General features: G+C 37.1%; 1 protein-coding gene across 6 annotated transcripts in view; it reads left to right on the top strand.

Annotated features, from left to right (window-relative positions):
• Nucleotides 1-21,306, top strand: part of DENND4C (DENN domain containing 4C) — an 82,203-nt gene that overhangs the window by 43,690 nt on the left and 17,207 nt on the right. For 4 of the 6 annotated variants that reach the window (XM_054184579.1, XM_054184580.1, XM_054184582.1 and 1 more), the window contains 18 exons: nucleotides 4-70; nucleotides 738-796; nucleotides 2,175-2,319; nucleotides 2,680-2,855; nucleotides 5,282-5,382; nucleotides 6,167-6,385; nucleotides 7,390-7,535; nucleotides 8,716-8,751; nucleotides 9,001-9,131; nucleotides 10,014-10,146; nucleotides 10,656-10,862; nucleotides 11,567-11,695; nucleotides 12,434-12,578; nucleotides 12,911-13,057; nucleotides 15,222-15,347; nucleotides 16,134-16,274; nucleotides 17,544-18,691; nucleotides 20,317-20,497. In XM_054184579.1, coding sequence (XP_054040554.1) covers nucleotides 4-70; nucleotides 738-796; nucleotides 2,175-2,319; nucleotides 2,680-2,855; nucleotides 5,282-5,382; nucleotides 6,167-6,385; nucleotides 7,390-7,535; nucleotides 8,716-8,751; nucleotides 9,001-9,131; nucleotides 10,014-10,146; nucleotides 10,656-10,862; nucleotides 11,567-11,695; nucleotides 12,434-12,578; nucleotides 12,911-13,057; nucleotides 15,222-15,347; nucleotides 16,134-16,274; nucleotides 17,544-18,691; nucleotides 20,317-20,497 — 3,437 coding nt within the window. The remainder of the gene's footprint in view (nucleotides 1-3; nucleotides 71-737; nucleotides 797-2,174; nucleotides 2,320-2,679; nucleotides 2,856-5,281; nucleotides 5,383-6,166; nucleotides 6,386-7,389; nucleotides 7,536-8,715; nucleotides 8,752-9,000; nucleotides 9,132-10,013; nucleotides 10,147-10,655; nucleotides 10,863-11,566; nucleotides 11,696-12,433; nucleotides 12,579-12,910; nucleotides 13,058-15,221; nucleotides 15,348-16,133; nucleotides 16,275-17,543; nucleotides 18,692-20,316; nucleotides 20,498-21,306) is intronic. The other 2 variants (XM_054184583.1, XM_054184584.1) reach the window with 2 other exon arrangements.

Here is a 21,306-nt window from a genome sequence, read left to right as displayed (position 1 = left end):
CAGACACATATCCCATTTTATGCACAATATACCTTTTCCTTCACCACAAAGGCCAAGAATTCTTGTGCAGGTAATCAAAACGTTTGCTTCCATTTTTAGTTACAATAATGGCAAACCCTCTTTCTTGCTTTTGAAAGCCTGGTTTCTTCCTCCAGGCTTTTTACTCAGCTTTGAATATCAATCTGCTCGAAGGGAGAGGAGATGAGATGGGTGGGTTGGCCTTCTCGTTCACTGATCTAAATCTGGGGTAACTTAGCAAACCTAGAATTTCAGACTCCAGGTGGTGCAGATGGCCGCAGCTTCCTACTTGCACTTTTGAAATTTCTGCCATGTATTACCCTTTCATTTTACAAGCACCGTTTGCATTTCTTGGTGTTCTTTTTTTGTTTGTTTTCTGTCTTTCTCACTTGTCCACCCACTACTGTGGGTCAAAGGTTAGTCCCCCATGTCACTGTCTCTTGTGCTTCTCTGTTTAATCACGTAGCAGCAGTTACATGTTCAACACTGAGTCACAGACAATTTCCTGTAACTTCTGAGAATCGTTTTGATGACTAATACAAGCTTTGTTGACCTAGTGAACAGGAGTCCTAAAGATTGCCTCTGATTTGCACCTCTGTCACGGCATTGTGACTCTGCCAGGCAGTTTACGGGACTATGGATATACGTTTATATTGGAATATTATACTGTATTAACTTTGGAGTTGTCCATATCAATCACATACTACTTTGTGTTTCAGCTTTCTGCCCATGATGCATTAATATTGTCTCAGCCAGTTTCTACGCCATTGCCATTAAGGTATCATTATTAATGTTTTAAATGTATGCTACTTGAAAAATTCAGAGGCACATAGGAATGAGTCATAGAAAGAAGCCAAACATTACAGGAATATTATTAGGTCTTATAAACAGGAAGCTCAATACACATTTATAATATTATACAGTGTTGTCTTCTTGATGTAGACCTGTCCTTTGTGGAAGAATAATATCACTAATTATCTTGAAATAAAGATGAATTGCCAGATTACTGTAGGAACTCTGAAGGAAGAAGCAGCAGGCTGTGTGGGGAAAAAAAAAAGTATTTAAATATCTTGTATTTTCAGAACCTGTGTAATAAGGAGAATTTTTTTTTCATAACATAGGTGGACTGTTTGTTGTCTTGCTTTTTTCCTTTTCGGATCGAAGAGAGACACTTATGTCAAGCAGCTGCGTGAAATCAATTAATGCACAAGTGCACATTGTGCACATCTTGGAAATTCAAAATTATACCTAAAAATTGGTATTTGTGCTTGAAGATTGATGCAGCCTCTGTGGATACTGCCTTCATCTTCTGGGCTGAAGCTGCCTCTGATTGCAACGTGGGGTTTTGTTTGGATAGTTTTGTTGATTTTTGGTTTGTTTTTAAGTTGAAAACCAAAGTATTCTCCCTTTTTTTGTTTCCCCCCACCCTGTTAAACATTATCATATAATATTCTGTATGCAGAAGAATCCTATGTTTAATCACATCTGTTAAATGCTGTTTAAGTAAAGAATTGCAGCAAGCCACCAAACTGAAAAGTAACATGTAAGCACTTTTCTAAGGACAGATTTTTACACACCTGTGTTCTTACAGATGTCACTACAATTTCTAAATGTGTACAGTCCAGACAAATGAAATGGAGTCTGAACTGTAGAAACTTCATACACGTTACTATCAGAATGATGGACTGATTTTACTTGAGCAGTATTAGAATTTGATACTGTGATTCTAAGATCGAGTGGATACTCTAGTTTGTGATTTTTGCCTGAGGTAACCCATCATATGAAAGTACTGGTGTTATTTGTGCTTGGATTAGTTGTTAACCAGATAGATCTGGTTTTACTGTCACGAACACAAGATGCCTGTGCATATATGACAGAGCACGCCATAAACAACACAAACTCAGCAATAGCATGGTATAGTATATGTTTCTTTAGCAACAGAATTGGAATTTAGGGTTCTCTGTGTCAGTACAGTTCTCATATTGAGGTCCTAGCTATTAGATAGATAGGTAGATAACGGGATGTGTGGTAGTATTAGCACCATTCAACCAGTTGGTCCCAAACAATTTTCAGAACTTTGATAGTAGTGACTTTTTTTTTTCTTTTTAAATCGTGTACCATTCTTCTTCTCTTCCCCCTTCCCACTCACCCCTTAGTGGAGCAAACTTTAGCACTCTGCTCATGAATCTTGGACCGGAAAACTGTGCCACTCTGTTACTCTTTGTATTACTAGAAGGCAAGATCCTGCTCCATTCTCTTAGACCAGCTGTGTTGACAGGAGTTGCTGAAGCTGTAGTAGCTGTAAGTACAAAGTGTTCTATACAGCAGTGAGAGAAATCAGTTCAAAATCCACTGTTGTTACAAGGCTTTTTTAAATTAAAATGATTGATGCTCTAAATGATCATTTTTCCCAGCAACTGCATTTAGTTAAAGTGCCATAGCATGTCTTATTATTATAACTATTAGAATGATCAACATTTTTGCATAGATAACTAAGAGATGTGCTGTAAATAAGTGGTCAAGTTGAAGATTCTTTTCTGCCAGTATTATAAGGCTTTTAGCAATTTCACTTCAACTTGCTGCATGTAATTTCTTCGGTTTTATTGTACAGTATCTGTTGTCTTGTTTTAACGTGTTGATTTCATCTAATTTTTCCTTCAGATGATATTTCCATTTCAGTGGCAATGTCCATATATCCCCCTCTGTCCTTTGTCTCTGGCCACCGTACTCAGTGCACCTCTTCCATTTATTGTTGGAGTTGATTCACGATACTTTGATCTGTACGATCCACCACAAGATATTGTGTGCATTGATTTAGACACAAACATGGTGTACATGTAAGTTCTATGGAGTTTTTACATTTATCTGTAGATGGAGAGATTGCTGAAGTGCTCAGGATCTACGAGTCAGTTGAATGCTTTATTGATTTTCATTGTGTCAAAAGGACGCTTCCTCTACTGAAGCAAATGTTTCCTTTACATTACTGAAATGCTTTGTTTTATTAGTAGCATCAAAGGAAGCAGTAAACAATGTGGCAGATTGTGGGGTTTTTTATTTTATTTCTCCTTCCCCTAGATCCCCATTAAAAGCACTGCAAAAAGGATTTTCATCACCGTATGTCAAAGTGTTCTGCCACCAAAACAATAATTATAATAGGTGCTGTGAAAGAAAGATGCATTGCAGAAACTCAAGGAAGATAACTTGTTTATATAAAGATATTTGCAGTGAAAAATACCTGAATGTTTTTGTTCATAGGTAGAATGGAAGTTAAAGACTGGTTTGCAGAAAAATGAAAGAGATGGAAAACAGGGGATTTAGCAGAGAGAATGTCGAGATTCTGTTGGGATGACTGCTAGAAAGACCAAGTACCAACCTTACTTGGATTGGTTACTGAACTACAAATCTACCAGTGTCTGACCTCTTATGAGGCACTCAACTGGAAAGATTTTTGCACCTTTTCTTTTACTGTCTTATAAGTCCATTTCTCTTTCAATAATCAACTGATTTTTTTTTCTTTTTTTGCTGCCCATTTTTTATGTATCTCATCTGTACCACTTACTTGCCTTCCAGAGGAATTTGACATCTGTAACATTACTTAGATACACGTGAGATGTTGGTACCTGTGTTGCAAAACTTTTTAACCTGGAAATGAGAATATTTTTCAGTTTTGGACATGTGTAGGTAAAACCAAATGTCCATAAAGCACTTAGTGCTGAAGATCATACAGAATTCTAAAATACTGCGTTATTAGTGATTAAAGATTAATGGTCCATTTTATTTTATCCACATCCTTCTGCCCTTCTTTATTGATGTGGCAATGCTGCCTTTTTTTTTTTTGTCTTTTTTTTTTTTAAGGTAAAAGTATTTAATAGCACTGTTGTTATCTTCGAAAGAATGCATAATAGAAGAATAACATTTGGAAAATTCAATATTTTCTAGTACATTGGTACTGTCTAGTCTAGTGCCTTCTTCGAGCAAGTTTGCTGCTATCTTCCTTATGATAGACTGAAGCTTTATTTACTGCCAAAAATTACTGAAGGCCTTTTATTCATTCAGCATCTTCCTTAATGCCTTTTTTTGGATGTTTTCAACTATCTCTGTGAAAGTAACATTGAAAGCTGGTTAAGGACAGTAGCCTTTTTAGGGCAAAGATTTGAGAGTTTGTTTTATTTTTATAGCAGAATTTTTTTCCTTGCATTTTTGGAGCAGTAACACTTACACTGTTTATAGGCATGCCATTATGGTGGGGAAAAAATGGGCAAAGGCATCCGTAAGCATGCATTTTTTTCTTTAACTCCTGAAGCTTTGGCTTCCCTCCTAAGATTGTTCTCTGTCAATGCCAATTGAGCAAATAATAATTGAACAAACATTTCACTGATGGAAAGCGCAAAACAAGCACTGACAGCATCAGCTCAGATAGTAATAACTGATTAGGTCTTGTGGCCACAAGGTTTGTTGTGCTCTCTGTTACAGCAATTCTCCCCCACCTTCTGCCTTCCAGAAAGAGGTGTAGGAGTTCTCAGGACTTACCCCCCACTCGCTTCTTATATCCAACTGCTTAAACAAGGTCCAGCATTGTACCCGTTGTCCTTCTAACAAAGATGAGCATGCCTTTAGGCCAATTTACCCCATTGCTTAATCAACCACATAATTTTCGAACGGTGAACTGAATTCCCAGTCTTCCTAGTCCCTGCTAGCCTGTGGTTGAAGCTGGAACTGGGTTGCCGTAGACATGTTACAGTGTACCATATGACCATAAAGCTACCAGACTGGTCTTCCAGCATTTTGCAGTAAGAAGTTCATGTTGTATTCCAAACTGCCTTTATTTGTATCAGTAGCAGTACAGCAGGTTTATGGTAGTATGGACTTTGCATAGTAATCACATAGAGATTAGTGGCCCTAAATTTTATTAGCAAAACTGATAAAAATTCTGAAAGGGAAATCAGCAAAGTGACACTTCAACTAAAAAGTCTAAATCGAATCTTAATGCAGATCCTCCTTACAGACTGGAGAAAACTCTACTCATAACTCAATTTATACTGTTCTATATCTGAGGAAATGAAATTCTGAGTTATGTCACTCCCAGTTTTTTAGTTTTGACAAATTAGAGACAGTGACAAGATTTCTTCTCAAAATGGTTTCCTTTTCTTCTTTTTTTTTAGTTATTACATTCTGAAAATGAAGTAACTTAGGGCTGTGAAAGCTATTCTTTTTTATATGGTCTGTATTTTATATATCCCTTTTTCCCTCCCCTGTGTTCTAGATCAGATGATAAGAAGAGCACCAACTGGAAGCAGTTTCCTAAGAAGCCGTGTAAAAGTCTGCTCAGCACCTTAAAGAAGCTACACCCACAGCTGGCAGCAGGTGAAATATATAAAATAAAATGGGAAGGGGTAAGAACAGAAACTGCCTAAAGCAGGGAAATTAAATATTCAAAGAAAACTACTAAATTTTCTGATACACAACTACAAGTATCAAATTACAGTTAATATATAAATATAAGGACTGTCTTCTATCATATGTAGTGTGAATTATGTTTTCAGACTTTTATTTTCTTTGTTGTGACTTGTTAAAATTTGAGCTTTTTTTAGCCTTTACTCATGATTAAATTGCACTTAAACAAAGATTCAGCTAAAACACGTTAAATGTAGAACTATATTTTTCAGCAGTATCTGATACTGTTTTTTTATGAGTGCAAGAGTAAACTCTGAATGTCATCTACTTGTTTCTACCCTTTGGTGCATTAAAACATTATAATTTTGATTAGAAAAGTGTTTAGGACTTTTCTTTCTAGATGTGCAATTTTCAGACAGGGAGAACATGGTCCTTTATGTTTCAGTTGGCGTATTAGTGAAAGACTACATTCAGTTGGGTATGTGGTAACACTTAACTCAACTGAGATTCTCCTCGTTGTTTCATGTCCCTGAGAGTTGAATGAGTTAGAAAAACACCTGATCAGCTCTTGAGGTAATCTGCCTTTTAAATGGGCTGGATCAATTAGACAATACTCACAAGATTTCTAGTGCTTGTCACTTCTGAATATGGGCACGTAGAAAAAAGGAAAGAACAGTCTTCAGCATGTTGCAAAAGTAATCTGTTTGAATGCACCGAATTTTAATACAGGATTGTATGTGTTGCTCATTGCTAGTTCATAGGAAAACTCAAGAAGGCTCTGCAGTTGAGATGACTCCTATTGAGGCAGACTTCTCCTGGCAGAAGAAGATGACAGAACTTGAGATGGAGATCCAGGAAGCTTTTCTCCGTTTCATGGCATCTATTTTAAAGGGTTACAGAACATTCCTCAAGCCAATCACGCAGGCGCCTTCAAATAAAGCAACTGCTGCTGATTCCTTGTTTGATCATCAAGGTGAGGGTGAGGCAAACCAGCTGCTGATAGCGTTGGCAGCATTACAACTTTAGGGTTGAGGAGCTGTTTAACTTTAAAAGGTCAAAGTTCCCTTTGGTGTACAGTTCTTGGCAATATTTTAAATTGCAATTGTATAAAGTTAGACTACTCAAAGTTGATTAGAACACAGATATGTGCACGTAGAACTGCAGTTTTGCAATAGCTCTGGTGTTAGAAAAGCTGTCTTTCAGTAGCATCATGCCGTCTCTGTGTGCTATATTCTGTAAGGGCAGCTCTTGGGAATGAAAGAATATTTCTCAGTTTGTACAGTGTGAAAATGCCAGAAGCCCAGTTATGAAGAAGAAAGTGATGTTCTTGGTATAAATGGGAATCGAATAGAGAACAGGGTAGAGATCAGAAACATACAAAAACCCAATAATCAGCAAAGCTCATCTTATTTCCTCATCACCTTAACTTTTCAGGTCTGTTCTTGAGTTGAATGCTGATAAAAGGTCACAGGTGTTTTGTTTTGTATGTGGTGGTTGTGTTCTGGGGTTGGGTTTTTTTGTTTGAGGCTGTTGAATTTTTTTTTTTTTAATTACTGGAAGAGACATTTGAGATGAGATTTTTAGTCAAAGGTTTGTAAAGTCTTAAATATTTTCAGGCCCATCACCTCTTAGGATAACATAATCTTTATTTTACTATTGTTTTAATTGTTAGGTACCTCTTTTGTATGAGGTCATCATCTGCTTTTTCTTGCACAAAACATCAACAAACACAGTAAGCAGATTACATAGGGGTGGTTGCTTGCCAATTATTATTAACTATGCTAAAATAATTATTAAAAAAAAAAGCTGTTCCTTTAAACTTCCGAATGCAAGTGATGATAAGTAGTTGTTTTCATTGATAAAGTCAATACTTTATGTATTAGCACTTTAAATATTTTATGTTGACACTTTATATGTTAATTTCTTATGGAACTCGTACTACCTGGTATTTAGTTGTGTGTTCCTTTTTCTAACCAGGATTTTTAAAAAGCAGAGACCGTGCCTATACGAAATTCTACACGCATCTCACCAAAACGCAGATATTCAGCCGCTTTATTGAAGAGTGCAGTTTTGTGAGTGACAAGGATACTGGCTTGGCATTTTTCGATGACTGCATAGAAAAGGTGAAAAACATCTAGCAGTACTATTCAATTATATGCTTCTGTCCATTTTGTTTTATTGTCCTGTTTTTCAGTTGTAAAGGTAGATACCCACTGCAGCAAGTGTCTTGAGGGATTGGAATTCTTGGTGGTTATTGATGAGTCATTTTCTTCCTTCATCTTCTTGCGTGGTCATAATTTTCTGTGTTGATGCAGGAAACTTTCATTAAAGGCCTGTAGGATGTCAAGCTGTAAGATAATGTGAGAAATACCAGTAGCTGACATTTTAACACAATGCTGTCTGTATCTTCCCTTTAAATGTTAATCACTCTCTCTCTAATGTGGCGTTATGTACCAGTGGTCATCTGTGTTGTTACTCTTTTTCACACAAATTTAAAATTAAACCACAAAAATATGCCTGGTGCTCCACTTGTGGCCAAAATTAATTAATGTAAATAAGATCTCTTTCATTGCTTGTATTTTATATGAGAAAGATTCCTGTGACGCTTTCTTGTTTTTTGAAACAAAGTCTCTTCAGCATGGTTCTGATCTAGATGGGTTATTGAGTTTATAGCTTCATCTGTAAAATGCCAGGTTCACGGTATGAAAATTAGGAGCTAGAGAATTACGTGTATTTTTTTTTTTTTTTAGGATGTATATATATGATTCTTTCTGGGCAGAATCTTCATTTTCATATGAAGTTCTTGGAGAATGAGTCTTTGATTCTGATCAAATTATCACTTGTAAACAGACACAGACCACAAATAAGTGTTTAAAAGTTTCTTTGCCTTTATTTTTCTTTCTGCTGAGTATGGGATATGCATCTAGAGTATACTTTGTTTAATATTGTTAATAATTTGATATTATTGCAGGTTGTTAATGTGTTGCATACTTAAATTGTCATATTGAATATATCTGCAAAACAGCGTTTGCTTTCAGTTAAACTAAATGAAAGCACTTTCCTTTGATTTAGGATTTTGTATTTAGTAGATAATGTCAATAGATTGAAAATATGCTGTTTACTGCATTTTTTCACTTTCAGCAAAGGAGGCATTTGAAAAAGAGATTAATGGCTTCTACAGTAATATGAAAATTTAGTGTTTCTTATTTAATATTTCACCAAATGACACAGCTTTAATGGAATTATTTAGGATTATTTTTTTTATTTGAGAAGACACTCTATTTTTTTTTCCTCTTTTCCCAGCTCTTTCCGGATAAAGGAACAGAAAAAGGAGAGAAGGTACTTTTTCCTTCAAAATGTTTAGGGGAATCTGATCGTGAAATAAAAATGGAAAGTCAAGGCAGTGCACTTGATAGTTAAGTGCTTAGAACAAATATAATTTACATGTTAATTTACATGTTATATACTGTATTTGATTATATATATATATAAAATACATTTTTACACATATTAACATAATTAATACTAAAAACGACATTTTATCCCAAAGCCAAACTCTGTACTTAGAGTACAAACTCTTGCTTTCAGGTTGATGTAGATTCCGTTGAAGATGCACGGTTGATTGAGCTTGATGAGTCACAAAAAAGCGAACATACAGTGTTCATAATGCCACCAGAACCTCCTGCTGATGACGGACAGGACCGAGTGCCAAAATACAGGTACAAGTTAAACGGCCGCATGTAGTGAAACTAGAATACTTATGACATTAAGCATGGCAGATGTTCCATCTTGGTGCAAAACTTGCCTTACTATAACGTTCAGAAGAATCTTTAAAAAGGTACAAGCTGCCTGGATTCTGGTAAGTTTCTGAACCTCTAGAAATCAGTGGGTTTTATGTGTTTGTATGTTTGAGGGCCTGTGGATTTTGGTTTTAATATTTTTAGCTTCTTGTGAACTTTATAGTAATACTTTTCTACATGTATTCAGTGTCTGACTTCCTGTTTGAGCCATTTATTGTGTATTTTGTAGCAACTCCAGTGCACTTTGTTTCACAGTGGGAATGACAGGGGGTGGGTAATGGATCTGCCCAATACTATTGATCTGCAACTGATGAACCAAAAAAGCAAAACACTCACTCCACTTTTCAGACTTCTTTCATTCAGTGTTTTTCAGCCTTGTGCAGGAAGTGTGGATTTTCAGGCACTCTGGGTATGATTTTTTTTCTCCCTCTCTCTCAGAGGCCACGGAGGTTCTGTTTCCAACTGTTGTCCTTGTTAATCATCATCTGTTCTTCCCTCACCTTCATGATATGGATGGCATATCAGATGGATGGTTCTTGTTTCCATGTCTATGGAGATTTAGTGTCCAAGGCATCTTCTTGTGGTATCTTGGTGAATAAGAGTAAAAGGATCTCGCTATCTTCTTGCCTTTTTTTTTTTTTAACTTCTTTATTTTCCCCCTTGATTCTTTATTCTCCTGTTTGTCAGTTCTTTGCACGCGCGTTGTCTTTGTATGGCTTTCCTGTTATCAGCAGGTATGTGAAAAGCTTTTTTCTTTTCTTTTCTGTTTTGTTTTTTTTTTTTTTTTAATCATCTGTATAGCTATAAAAACTTTCCACGACTAGATTTCAAGCTCTTTGACAGACCACAGGAGCTCAAGCTCTCCTTCAGCAGACACCCAGCTGGAAGCAGCATTTCAAATAGTCCGGCGCTCATGGCAAAGAGGACAAAACAGGTCAGATGAGTCACTGTAATTACTGTGTGAACACTGAAAGATATGAAGTTTTTTTGGTAAAATTGCCACTGCCTATTTCTACTACGTTAGTGTTATTAGAGGTTAGGTCTTTGTAACTATTGAGAATCAACACTTGCAAAGAAAGAAAAAGAAGGCAACAAACAAACAAATTAGCATCTGAGATTACAGTTTGTTGTCAAATCCATTTTTAAGCTTTAGACTGTAATATAAAACAGAAAAAAAAATAAAATGAATGCTTGAATGGGGAGAGGGGAGAAAAAAGGACGATTAGTTCTGATGCTAGTTTTTGCTTGCAGAGAGCAAGAGAGTGTAAGAAGAGAGTGTAATAAGTGTAACAAGAGAGTGTAAGAACGGAGCTTCAGTTGAATGTTTGCCTGTTGTTATTAAATGCTCAATTTTAAGAAGCCAGTTGTCTGAGTTAGTAAGGGCTTCTAAATTCAGGATGTTACATCTTTTGTCTGCTTTTTTGTTTTGTTTCACCCTTACAGGAGATAAAAACAGCCCATAAATTAGCCAAGAAGTGTTACGTAAGCCCCCCCCAGTGGGCTAAGTGTCTCTTCAGTCATAGTTACAGCCTATGGTTTATTTGTCTGCCAGCCTACATCAGAGTTGCACATCCCAAAGTCAAAGCACTGCAGCAGGCATATGATGTTCTCATTAAAATGAGGAAAACTGATGTGGAACCACTGGATGAGGCAAGTGTGAATAAAACAAAACCACAAACATTACCATAAACATGTAATGGAAGGCAAGGTGCAACTATAGTGTATTTCACCGCTAGCACCAGGTTAAGCATACTTAACAGTTTAACCTGTTTGAAAGCCACCTTGAGATGATCTCAAAGAAGCCTGCTTAAGTAGGGCAACTAGAAATTAATTTCCTTTTTTCATCACCAATGTAGTATCAGCTGGGTCAAGTACTCCAACTTAGTGTTGCTAGTCTTCTCCCGGACTACTTCGAGAAAAGTTCTTAAATGCACTCTGGTGCATTTAAGTTTTTAAATGCACTTTGAATTAATGTTTTACAGCCTTACTGAACTGAAGGTGCAGTGTGTTTGTATGCAGCATACCATTCTCTCAATAGTATCTGCAGGCATACAGCAGCAAGTTATCCTACTTTTTGCGTGGGTGTTTCCTTCCCTCCTTTATTTCGCAAACAGAAGAGCCGAGTGGAAAAAAATTCAGCATTCTCAACAATGTGACTGCTGATGTTATTTCAGCTCATGTGGTTTCCTGTTTAATTTTTGCTCCATCTTCTGGCTGTTGAGTGTTATGGACTGAGTAGCTGCTCTCACATGGCTTTCCCCTTTACGTGTGTAAATGTTGGAAATCAGAGAAGAGCTTAATCTGTTTCAAAATCCTTGTCATCAGCCCGTTTATGCATTTCCTTGTCTTGTCAGGTCTGCTACAGAGTTGTAATGCAGCTCTGTGGACTGTGGGGTCAGCCTGTTCAGGCCGTGAGAGTCCTCTTTGAGATGAAAAATGCTGGAATACAGCCAAATGCCATCACCTATGGTTATTACAATAAGGTAAAAGAAGTCTTGACCACCGTCTCTCTTGTTGTTGTCATTCTACTTGGCCTACGTGTTTTGTAAATTGTTTCTTAAGCTCTTCACTTGGATTTGCTGATTCTGTTGGGCAAGCAATCATTTTGGCATGCTTACATTTCACTGGATCTACACTGTGTGGTTTTAAGCTGTTAAGTTCACATTCCTGTGCTGTTTGGGTAACCAAAAATTCTGTTGAAATATATATTTTATAGTGTTTCCATTTCCAAATTTTGGAACTTGTCTAGTACTTCCATGTCAAAACCATCTGTTCCTAGGTGTATCCTTTAAGGCAGCAGGATCCAAGATGGATGAAGGCCGGAATTAGGGTAGTTGAAGTAGCCTTCTCCTCTTTCCCTTGCTTCCAAATTCCTGTAATATTCTGATGAAACTTCCTAGTAAACTATGTAAAGTAATATAAAAAGAGGTGCTACTGTGGTCTTCTGTTGCTGCCGAAGTATATAGATAAGAACAAACCCCACCTTGTTCACTTACAGAAATCTTGATCCATTGTTTGCTGTTACTCAGCTGTTGTCTCCAGAGCTGTGGGATAAAAAGGAACAGCTCATAAAAACTCAAATATTTGTCCTCCTTCACATGATCGACAGGAAACGCCTTTTTTTGAGCATGGAAAGAAAAGCTTCTTACTGTAGTGTGTTTCTTAGCGTAACTTTCTTACTGTTTTTGTTATTGTTTGCTATTTATTGTCTCTTTTTGTAGGCGGTTTTAGAGTCTCCTTGGCCTAGCAGTAACCGTAGTGGCATATTCCTGTGGACAAAGGTACGAAATGTAGTTCGTGGCACAGCACAATTTAGGCAGTGCTTAAAGAAATCAACGCAGAGCCCACGAGTACCTGTGATATCAGGTAATAAGTTAGTTGAAATGGATTTATTTCTGCTGAACAAGAGCATGACATGCTTTCTGAGGGATTGCAGCTAACATTGTGGCTTTTACAAGTTGAAAATTTTTCCTTAAGTGTATAAAAGGTGATAATTGCCAACTTGATGCTTGAAACAGTCTTATAATGTCTTCCACACACTGAAGAATTAATTACCTGAATTCTGTTGCTAGAATTTCATATTCTTATTTTATGTGTTCAAGCAAAAGTATTTGCTGTTGTCTGAAGAGGTTAGATTTGTTTAAAAACCTGAAAAGTTAAATCCTCTCTTACTAACCAGCTCTCGTTCATGTCTTTAGCTCTGCGGAGTACCACGGGTGGAAGTGATGGGGACATGGTGAGCCATGGTAGCGTGGATAGTTCTAATGATGCTAACAGTGGGGAGCACACTCTCTTCGTCAGTGACTTAGTCAGGCTTGATTCCATTGATAATCACTCTAGCACAGGTACTAGATTCTGCTGGGTTTCACTACTAACAGTCCCTCAAAAGGCTAAATTTTCTAGTCTCCTGTTGATTTGCCCTCCTCAACCACCACCTTACGTCCTTGAGGCTGTAGAGGCGAAGCATGGAGTTAAACTATGTAAAGAAAAAGAAATATGCTCTTTTGTCCAATATTACTCTACCATAGATCATGCTGCTTTAGTTTAGAGTGATCCGTAGCAGAAGTACTGTCATGTTGAAATAAATGTCTTGCTGGTCTTACGAACTTGCTTTTTGTGCTAGTCTTCAGAAAAGATATGAAGCCTCAAACGTATGAGTCTATTCAATTTTTGCATATTGTCGTTTTTTCATAGTTGAGTTGCTGAGGTGATTAGAAGCCAACACTAAAATGTTGCTCCTTGATGGTAACCTAGAAAGGCCTAGTTAGCATTCCTGGAATTAGTATGTTATGTTTGGTTATAGTAAACTATGCTTTTAAAGGCCATATTCAAGCTTTTTAATAATAGTTGCTAAAATTGGAAATAAATACAGAAATTATCAGAACCTTGTCATATAGTCTTTATGAGATAACCTGCAAATGGGAAAACAGGTGATAAGCTCGAGAAAAATTCTGCCTTAAACATGGTGTGCACTCTTCTAGACAAACTGGAGTAAAATGAGTGCACAGGAAGTTAATCACTTGAGATGGCAAGACAAAATTCATGGTTCTTCGTATCTGCTTTAGTACTGATTACATTCTACCTGTGCATAGTCTCAACTAAACTTCCATTCTGTATGTACTTCAAAACTTTAATGTACAGATGGTTCTTGCGCACTCTTCATGTTTTTAATATCTTGAGCCCTTCTGTAAAGAGAACTTTGAGTCTGATTCCTTTGCTTCATCTGATATGCTTGCCTGGATTACTGAACTTCCCTTCTCTCTGCTCTTTGTTGCTCTGCCTTTTGCTCTTTGCTGTCTCTTGGGTGCCGCATTTGTCCTTGGCTCTCACGGTGTGGGGTGCAGACTTATATGGTGTGAAGCCTTAGATGCACGTGTGCATTATTTCTACCCTTGAATGTTACTTCTGCAGGTAATTCACCCATTTATTGATAGGGTGTTTTCACTTCTGTGCAAAGCAAGGATACTAACATTATTGAAATGATGATAGAAAATAAGGACCAAGGAATATCAGAACTTGCTTTTCTGTAGAAAAGGTTTTTAATATAGTAGCCAAATGTAATAATTGATGGCTGCTCAGACTTTTAAATTAAATTCTTTTTTACATGTTTGCTCTTTGTTGGTAAAATAAACAGCAGTAATATGTATTGTAGATAAATTATATCTGTCGCTTGAGTTTTATGGAGCTTCCTAATACCTTTCACACTCAGTAACTTACATTTTGATCGTTTTAAATACTGTCATGTGTTCCAATAGGTACTCTAAGGCATATAATAATGCTGTTTAACATGTTGCTGTGCCATATGTCCCATGTAGTATTTTTGCATATGCAGCAGCACTTCAGATAAAAATACCAAAGAAAATAGTGTCTTTCTGGATTGTTTCCTATGGCAGATTTTTTGGACCACTGTAAACTATTCTATTTTTAAAAAAAAACAGTGAGTTACAGCTGTCAAGTTTAACTGGTATCCTAGAGGAACAGACTTTTTAAAAATGTTTAGATTTTTACTTTATTCTATTACACTTTTATACTTTGCACTATAGCACAAAGATGTAGCACAATTTATGGTACAGTTATTTTCAGGGATGTATTCATTGTTAGAAGCTTGCTCAATTACGGTTGCGCTTGTCCAACTTTATTTTGTAGATGCATTTGAGAATTTAGCTTGCCCAGCAATGAAACATTTCGTGCTAATGAGAAGCGAAAGGAATGAAAGGAGATGAAGTGCATTAAAAGTAGTTAGTCACTATAGTGTTCCTGGGGGAATAACTTGTATTTAATATAATCATTAGAAAAGTAAATTTGGATTGTATAGCCTAATTATCTCTGCTGTCACCATCACCAAGTAGATCTGTGGACAGATTGGGCATTTTGGTGATCTTACTATGAACTTTTCTGGCAAAACAAAACGCAAAACAAATTAATTTCAGTTCTTTTATTTTCTTATCGAAAAACAAATATGGGAAAGAAAAATAAATCTGAGGCATGTGTTTGTATTCCTTCAAACAGGTGGTCAGTCAGACCAGGGCTACGGATCCAAGGATGAACTTTTAAGAGATGATGGGGATAGCCTTCATGTGACTGACACACAAGTAGAGAAAGATATTTCTTCTACAGCTGAAGACCTAATAGGAGGTTAAGTATGCGTGTTTACATTGTTGAAGGCTTTTCATAATAAATCTGCTTCATGCATTAGACTACCACAAATACTTAAAGTATTGAATTCATAGTGTTGCCAAGGTCAAACTATAATTGTATGAAATCTGGTGGACTACTTTTGTGCCCTAGATAATAGCGGTGGAATACATATAGGTAGAAATAGCCTCTTATTAGACTAATTTAATGTAGACGGAAAAAAGGGGCAAATGCTGGGGCACACAGTATTTTGTATTCCGTTCCTCTCATTTGTATGTTTGAAAACGTGACCATTTTTTTAGCTGTACCAGTTGACCTAATAAAGGGCACTACTTTTTCCTACAGACTTTTCCCAGCTGTAAAAAATATGGTCATCACCAGTCTTCTATCCAGATTTTGGCTTTAGTTTGTCTATATTTTGTCTTTCTCATTAATGAATCTGTTTCATATCTGTGTAACTAGATCCTTAATGTGAGTTAGGGCTTCTAAAGCTGTCATTAGATAAATAGGCCTGCATGAAAATCTGAGAACTGCGCAGAGTTCCTGTTCTAGTTTGGTTAGTTGAAAAAATACCAAAGGAAGAAATTGGCATATGCCCTCTCTGCATAATACTGTCTACTGTCATCTGTCTGGGTATTATTTCCAGGAAATGCTCAGTACCTAGTAGGACTGGTCTTTTAGGTTGTAATTGTATGAGGAAACAGTGTTTGAGTTGTTATTTTCCATAACAGTGCAAATGAAATTATTTAGTTAGATTAACTGAAGTTCACATTCTCTTTCTTGTAGAGGTTTGTACTGAGAAATCTGATGAAAAGCAACAGCTGAATATAGAAACCCATAGTCCAACAGAACCACCTGCTTGGGGTAACAGTATTGTGAAAGTTCCATCTGGCATTTTTGATAGCAGTGGAAGGAAGAGCTGTGGTGGTGAGTCACTGGGTGAAACAGAGGTTGCTAAAATCCTGATCTTGTGCTGTAGAGTTTTGCAATCTTTTTCATGCTATTAAAAGAAACCAACTTTCTATTCGAGGTGCAGATATGTCGCACAACGTCTGCTTTCCACCATTATCCTTTGCAGGTGAAGGAACCTGTGGATTCTAAGGTTGAAAATCACTGTTGAGTAGTTTGAAATAAAAATTTTCCCTGTCCCATACTGAGAGTGTTTCAGTAATGTACTAGAAAACCAAGAGAATTAGGGTGTCTACTCTTGATTTTGTCACCTAAACCTCGCTGACCGTGGACAATTCTCATTATTCCTGTGGCTTGCACTGCCAGTGTATAACCTGGGAACAATGCATGTTGTCTTTGGATATCTGTAGCTTTATGATGAGGAAGACTTAACGATATATAAAATCTCAGGGCTCATTTTTTTTCTCCCTTTGTGCCTGTCCTTGACTAAGGCAATGTAGTCTAGCTTCAGTGTAGCTTGATAACAAAGAATTGAGTCTCAGACAAGAAGTTGCCCGGAAGCTTTCTGGCAACTGAGAGAGCTGATGACTAGCCAAGAAGCAGTTGACGTGAGACTCAAACATCCTCCAGCAGTGGATATGGTACATCGGGCCCTCTGTTGGGATCCTACTATACTAGGATTCCTGGTGTTATGGAGATTTTTGCCTAGCTAACACAACTTCCTAGGCAATAAATATTCCCTGTCCCCCTCAGGACATGGGAATATTTATAAGATTAGTTTATATCTTCCATATGCTAAATTTAATTAGCTTTTTCTAAATATGGTTGTGTCATAAACAAAGTAATGCTTCTGTGTTGTGCAGACACACATGATAGTTGGGATTTTTTCAGAACCAGAATGAACTATGCAGTTTGGTGTATAGATCTGTGGACATAGCTCTAGGAGGAAAAAAATATAGCAATCTTTACTTTTAATTGTACTTTCCTTTAGTTCGTGGGTGTATTACCTACTCTCTACTGGGTATTGGCACAGGGAAAGGAGGTAGAAGCCATAAAAGGCTTTGACATCAAGGACTCAAAAGATAGGTGACTTTTGGTCTGCTGGATGCCTTTGCAGCCAGTTAAATATCTCATTAATACTAGTGGATTAATGGACTAATGGATAACTCGAGATTGTGGGGCTCCCAGTCTTCTCACCAGTTAGCAGATAAGGAGATTTCACATGATTTCAGGAAATAAACATTTTTGGTGGCTATGGATACCATATTAATGCCTTTTCTCTTTTAGAAACTGGTTCTAGCCCACTGTTCATAACTCAGGATTCAGTTGAAGATGTAGTCTTTGGTGATGTTTCTCCTAAGAAAACAAGTGAAAAAGGACAGAAGAGGCAGAAACTGTTTTCAGAGAGAAGCTGCAGTTTCAGCAGTGAAAGCAGAGCGGGAATGCTGCTGAAAAAAGGCAGCTTGGACTTGCATTCTAAAGAAATAGCGATAATGATGGGAGCAGATGCCAAGATCCTAACAGCAGCTTTTTCTGGGGCCAAAACTTCACCCTGTCATATGAATAAATCCCACAGCTTTGAACGTATCATTGACCAGCAGGTTTCTGGCATAAGTGGCACTTGGAGTTGTGTGACTGAGAGTGATTGGGAATTGGAACATAGGTCTTCACCAGTGCTGGAAGAACCTGGGGAAGGGCAGGAGCATCTTGAGAATGGAAGAGATGAAAACATGACCACAGTGGAAGATGTGAACCTTGAACAGTCAGCCGAGTCCAAAAACCAGAAAACAGAATCCAAAGATGCAACTACTAAAAGGAATAGTTTTTATGGGGTAGTTAAGCCTATTGAAAGGGAAGATGTTGAAGTAGGCTTGGACCCATTATCTTTGCTGGCTACTGACAGCACACAACTGAGGCATCCAGAACCTGAGGAAAAGTTGGTATCACCAGTTGCAGCACGTAATTTGGCAGATGAAATAGAGAGCTACATGAATCTGAAGAACCCCTTGGGTAGTAACTTTCCCAGCATGGAACTGCACAAGCCAGAGAGGGAAGCAGAAGCCTCTGGTACACTTGGTCACTCCCAAGAAAGGAGGTCAAGCCTACCTTTGGATCCCATCCTGCCATCTCCCAAGTCTTCTGAAAATCGTAGAAGTCCTTCTGTCTCCAGATCCAAAACATTCACTGGACGACCAAAGCAACAAACCCATCCACGAGTTCAAAAGGAGCGGTCTTCATCTTTGACAGGACTGGGTCGTTCTTCTCCACATGGCTCGTTAGGATCTGTCGTAACAACTTTATCCAATCTGAAGTTAGACAATATACTGTCTGGACCAAAAATGGATGTTCTGAAATCAGGCATGAAGCAGGCTGCCAATGTGGCCAGTAAGATGTGGGGAGTTGTAACTTCAGCGTATAGTTACTCAGATGATGAGGCAAGTGTTTTTCAGTATGAAAAATTTGGGGAGACAAAGTTAAGAGGGGTAGCTTCTGTGTCTGGAAGATTGCTTCACAGGATGGTGTTTTTTATTGACTTTTATTAGTTAATAAAAATTGTATTTTATGTGTGGTGGAGTTTTCCTCTGTCATTAAAAAACCACTTTTCAGACAAAAGCAAATTAAATGGTCTTGATGCAGTAAACTTAAACTTTGACTTTTTGTTCTCAACATTCCTCTCCCATTTAATTGTTTAGCTACTTATCTTTTCATTTATATCTAAGGAAACTGCACCAAGAAGCCCTAGTTATAATAAAATTCTGTCATCTTAAATGATATCATATTGCCTGTCTTATTTTTAAAAAATTAAGAGAAGGTTGTGAAACCAGATCACAAACCTAATAAGTCTGGTTGGTGAGGATTAAAGTTGAAAGTAGCAAAGGACAGGCTGAGATCTAGTAAATTCACTTGTCAGGAATTTGGAAACTAAATGTTATGGTTCTTGTGTGAGCACGCTCGATTAACTGAGTCTTTTTCATACTAAAACATTTCAGAGTATAATGACATGAATGAAAAAGGAGATGGAGGGATGAATATTATAACTTCCTCCTTTCCATATACGTCTCGTTATTGTGCCTCCAAACACAGTTTTCTCTCTTAGAAAGGCCTCTGCTTGATCCAGTTAACCCCCTTGATCTGGTGTTTGGCTGTAAGGGTCTTCTGTCTCCTCTCTTGAGGCTGTTAAGATAGCTTCTTGTTTCCTCTTTTGAATTCTCCCTCTGTTTCCCCCAACCTCCATAAAAGGTGGGAAAGGGGAAGATAGCTGTCCAACTTTATTTCTGCGTGAAACAAATTTAACTTACGTTACTAATAGGGTTCTTTCCATTAAATAAATTAAAAAGAAAACCCACAAACATTTTTCTTAATTCTTTTTTAGCTAGATTTTGCCTGTGACAATGAAAACTCACTGGTTTCCTGAGTCTTTTTTCCTGTGATCTAGGTTTTCCTGTGTGCCTTTCTATTATACTGACCCATTCCATACGATTTTGTTTAATGGCACATCATAATTCCCTGAATGTGATTTATTTTTATTTCTTTCAAGGATCTTTTCATTCTCATTTCTTTATTTCTGCAACTTCCCTTTTTTAATATCCTAATTATTATACTTTGTCACATCCTGTGTCTTAGTGTCTGTGTTATTGCTGCAGCCTGTCAGCTGGTATGTATTCCTGTCTTCATTTCTGAAAATACAACTTTAACTTGGATCTTTTTTCTGATAATCCCTTAATTTTGTGTAATGTCTGCCAAATCACAATTTCTGCATAATTTTTCCTGTTTCTCCTGTAAAGAAGTTGTTTATATCCCTGTCTCTTTGTCACTCAGTTTGATTCTCAGCTAAGTATTTTCACTGCTGAAGGATTTCATTTTTTCAATATCCTTGTGGTTTGTCCACTATCTGCTCTTTTTGGGGTTGAATATATTTATGTTAAATCTAATAATTTTTACATCAGGATTTTGTCTTAATCTGCTACTTTAATTATTGATTTAGTAGGATAAAGATGGAAGTCAAATAATGGATCTGGAAGTACTCCAAAATGCTAATTTTCTTCTTCTTTTATTAAAGGAAGAAAACAATCGACCAGACTTCAACTTCCCTGCTGGTTTTGAAGATAGTATTTTAGGAGATAATCTGTCATCAAGAACTGGAGTCCCAGGGCTAATGACGAACGAGCTTGCACAGAGCACTACTAGTCTTGGCAGTAGCAGTAGCAGTGGAGATGCAGGAAGACAACATTACAGTGCAGGTGAGATTTTTTTGGTTTTGTTTCCCCCTTGTAACTTGTTTATAATAGAACAAACAGGGAAAACTGTTACACATGAAATCATTCATAACAGTGGAAGCTACAGTAATCTGAAATTATTTCAAGCTCTTAAAATAAGTACTAGCAAATTTTTACTTCCATTCAATACACTTCTTCTGCACTGCCAAATAGCTAATGCTTCTCTCTTGGTTGAATGTATAAAAACTTGATAAAAATGTGAAAATACTTCCTCTGTGTATGTAATAGGAAGATTCTTAACTAGTTATAGCCAGAAACACCTGCTTATTCATGTAAAGTCGTAATACCCTGAAGGTTCTTGAAATATTAATACAGAAAAGCAGAGCAATGTTCAAGAACTGCAAATAGCTGCATAACTAACAGAGGCGGATCTTTTCAGGGGAAAAAACCCCAACAAATCAAAACCAACCAACCAACCAGAATCAACCCCACACCCCTAAGCCCACAAAAAAAACCAAAGCAACACACACAAAAAATGCATCAGCTTTACTGTGGAGTAAGAGGTATTGGATGCATGCATGATTTGAAGTTGTGAAGGTAAATACTTGATGAATATATGCCTATTCCTAAATTGTCCTTTTGTCTGTCCCCTCTCCCTTTCCCGGTTCTAAAACTGGGTGAAGTAAATCTAATCATTTTCAGTTTAGGTTTGATTCAATTGGATTTTATTCTTATTTTGAGAAAAAAATATGTTGCTTAACCAGCTGGGGGTTAGGTTTAGCTGTCTTTGCAGTACTTTAATGATGCAAATATTGTAAAGCCATCTGCATCAA

Source organism: Rissa tridactyla, chromosome Z (assembly GCF_028500815.1).
Source record: "Rissa tridactyla isolate bRisTri1 chromosome Z, bRisTri1.patW.cur.20221130, whole genome shotgun sequence".
Lineage (NCBI taxonomy): Eukaryota > Metazoa > Chordata > Aves > Charadriiformes > Laridae > Rissa > Rissa tridactyla.
The sequence above is the reverse complement of the archived record's forward strand: the minus strand, read 5'-3'. Positions and strand labels throughout refer to the sequence as shown.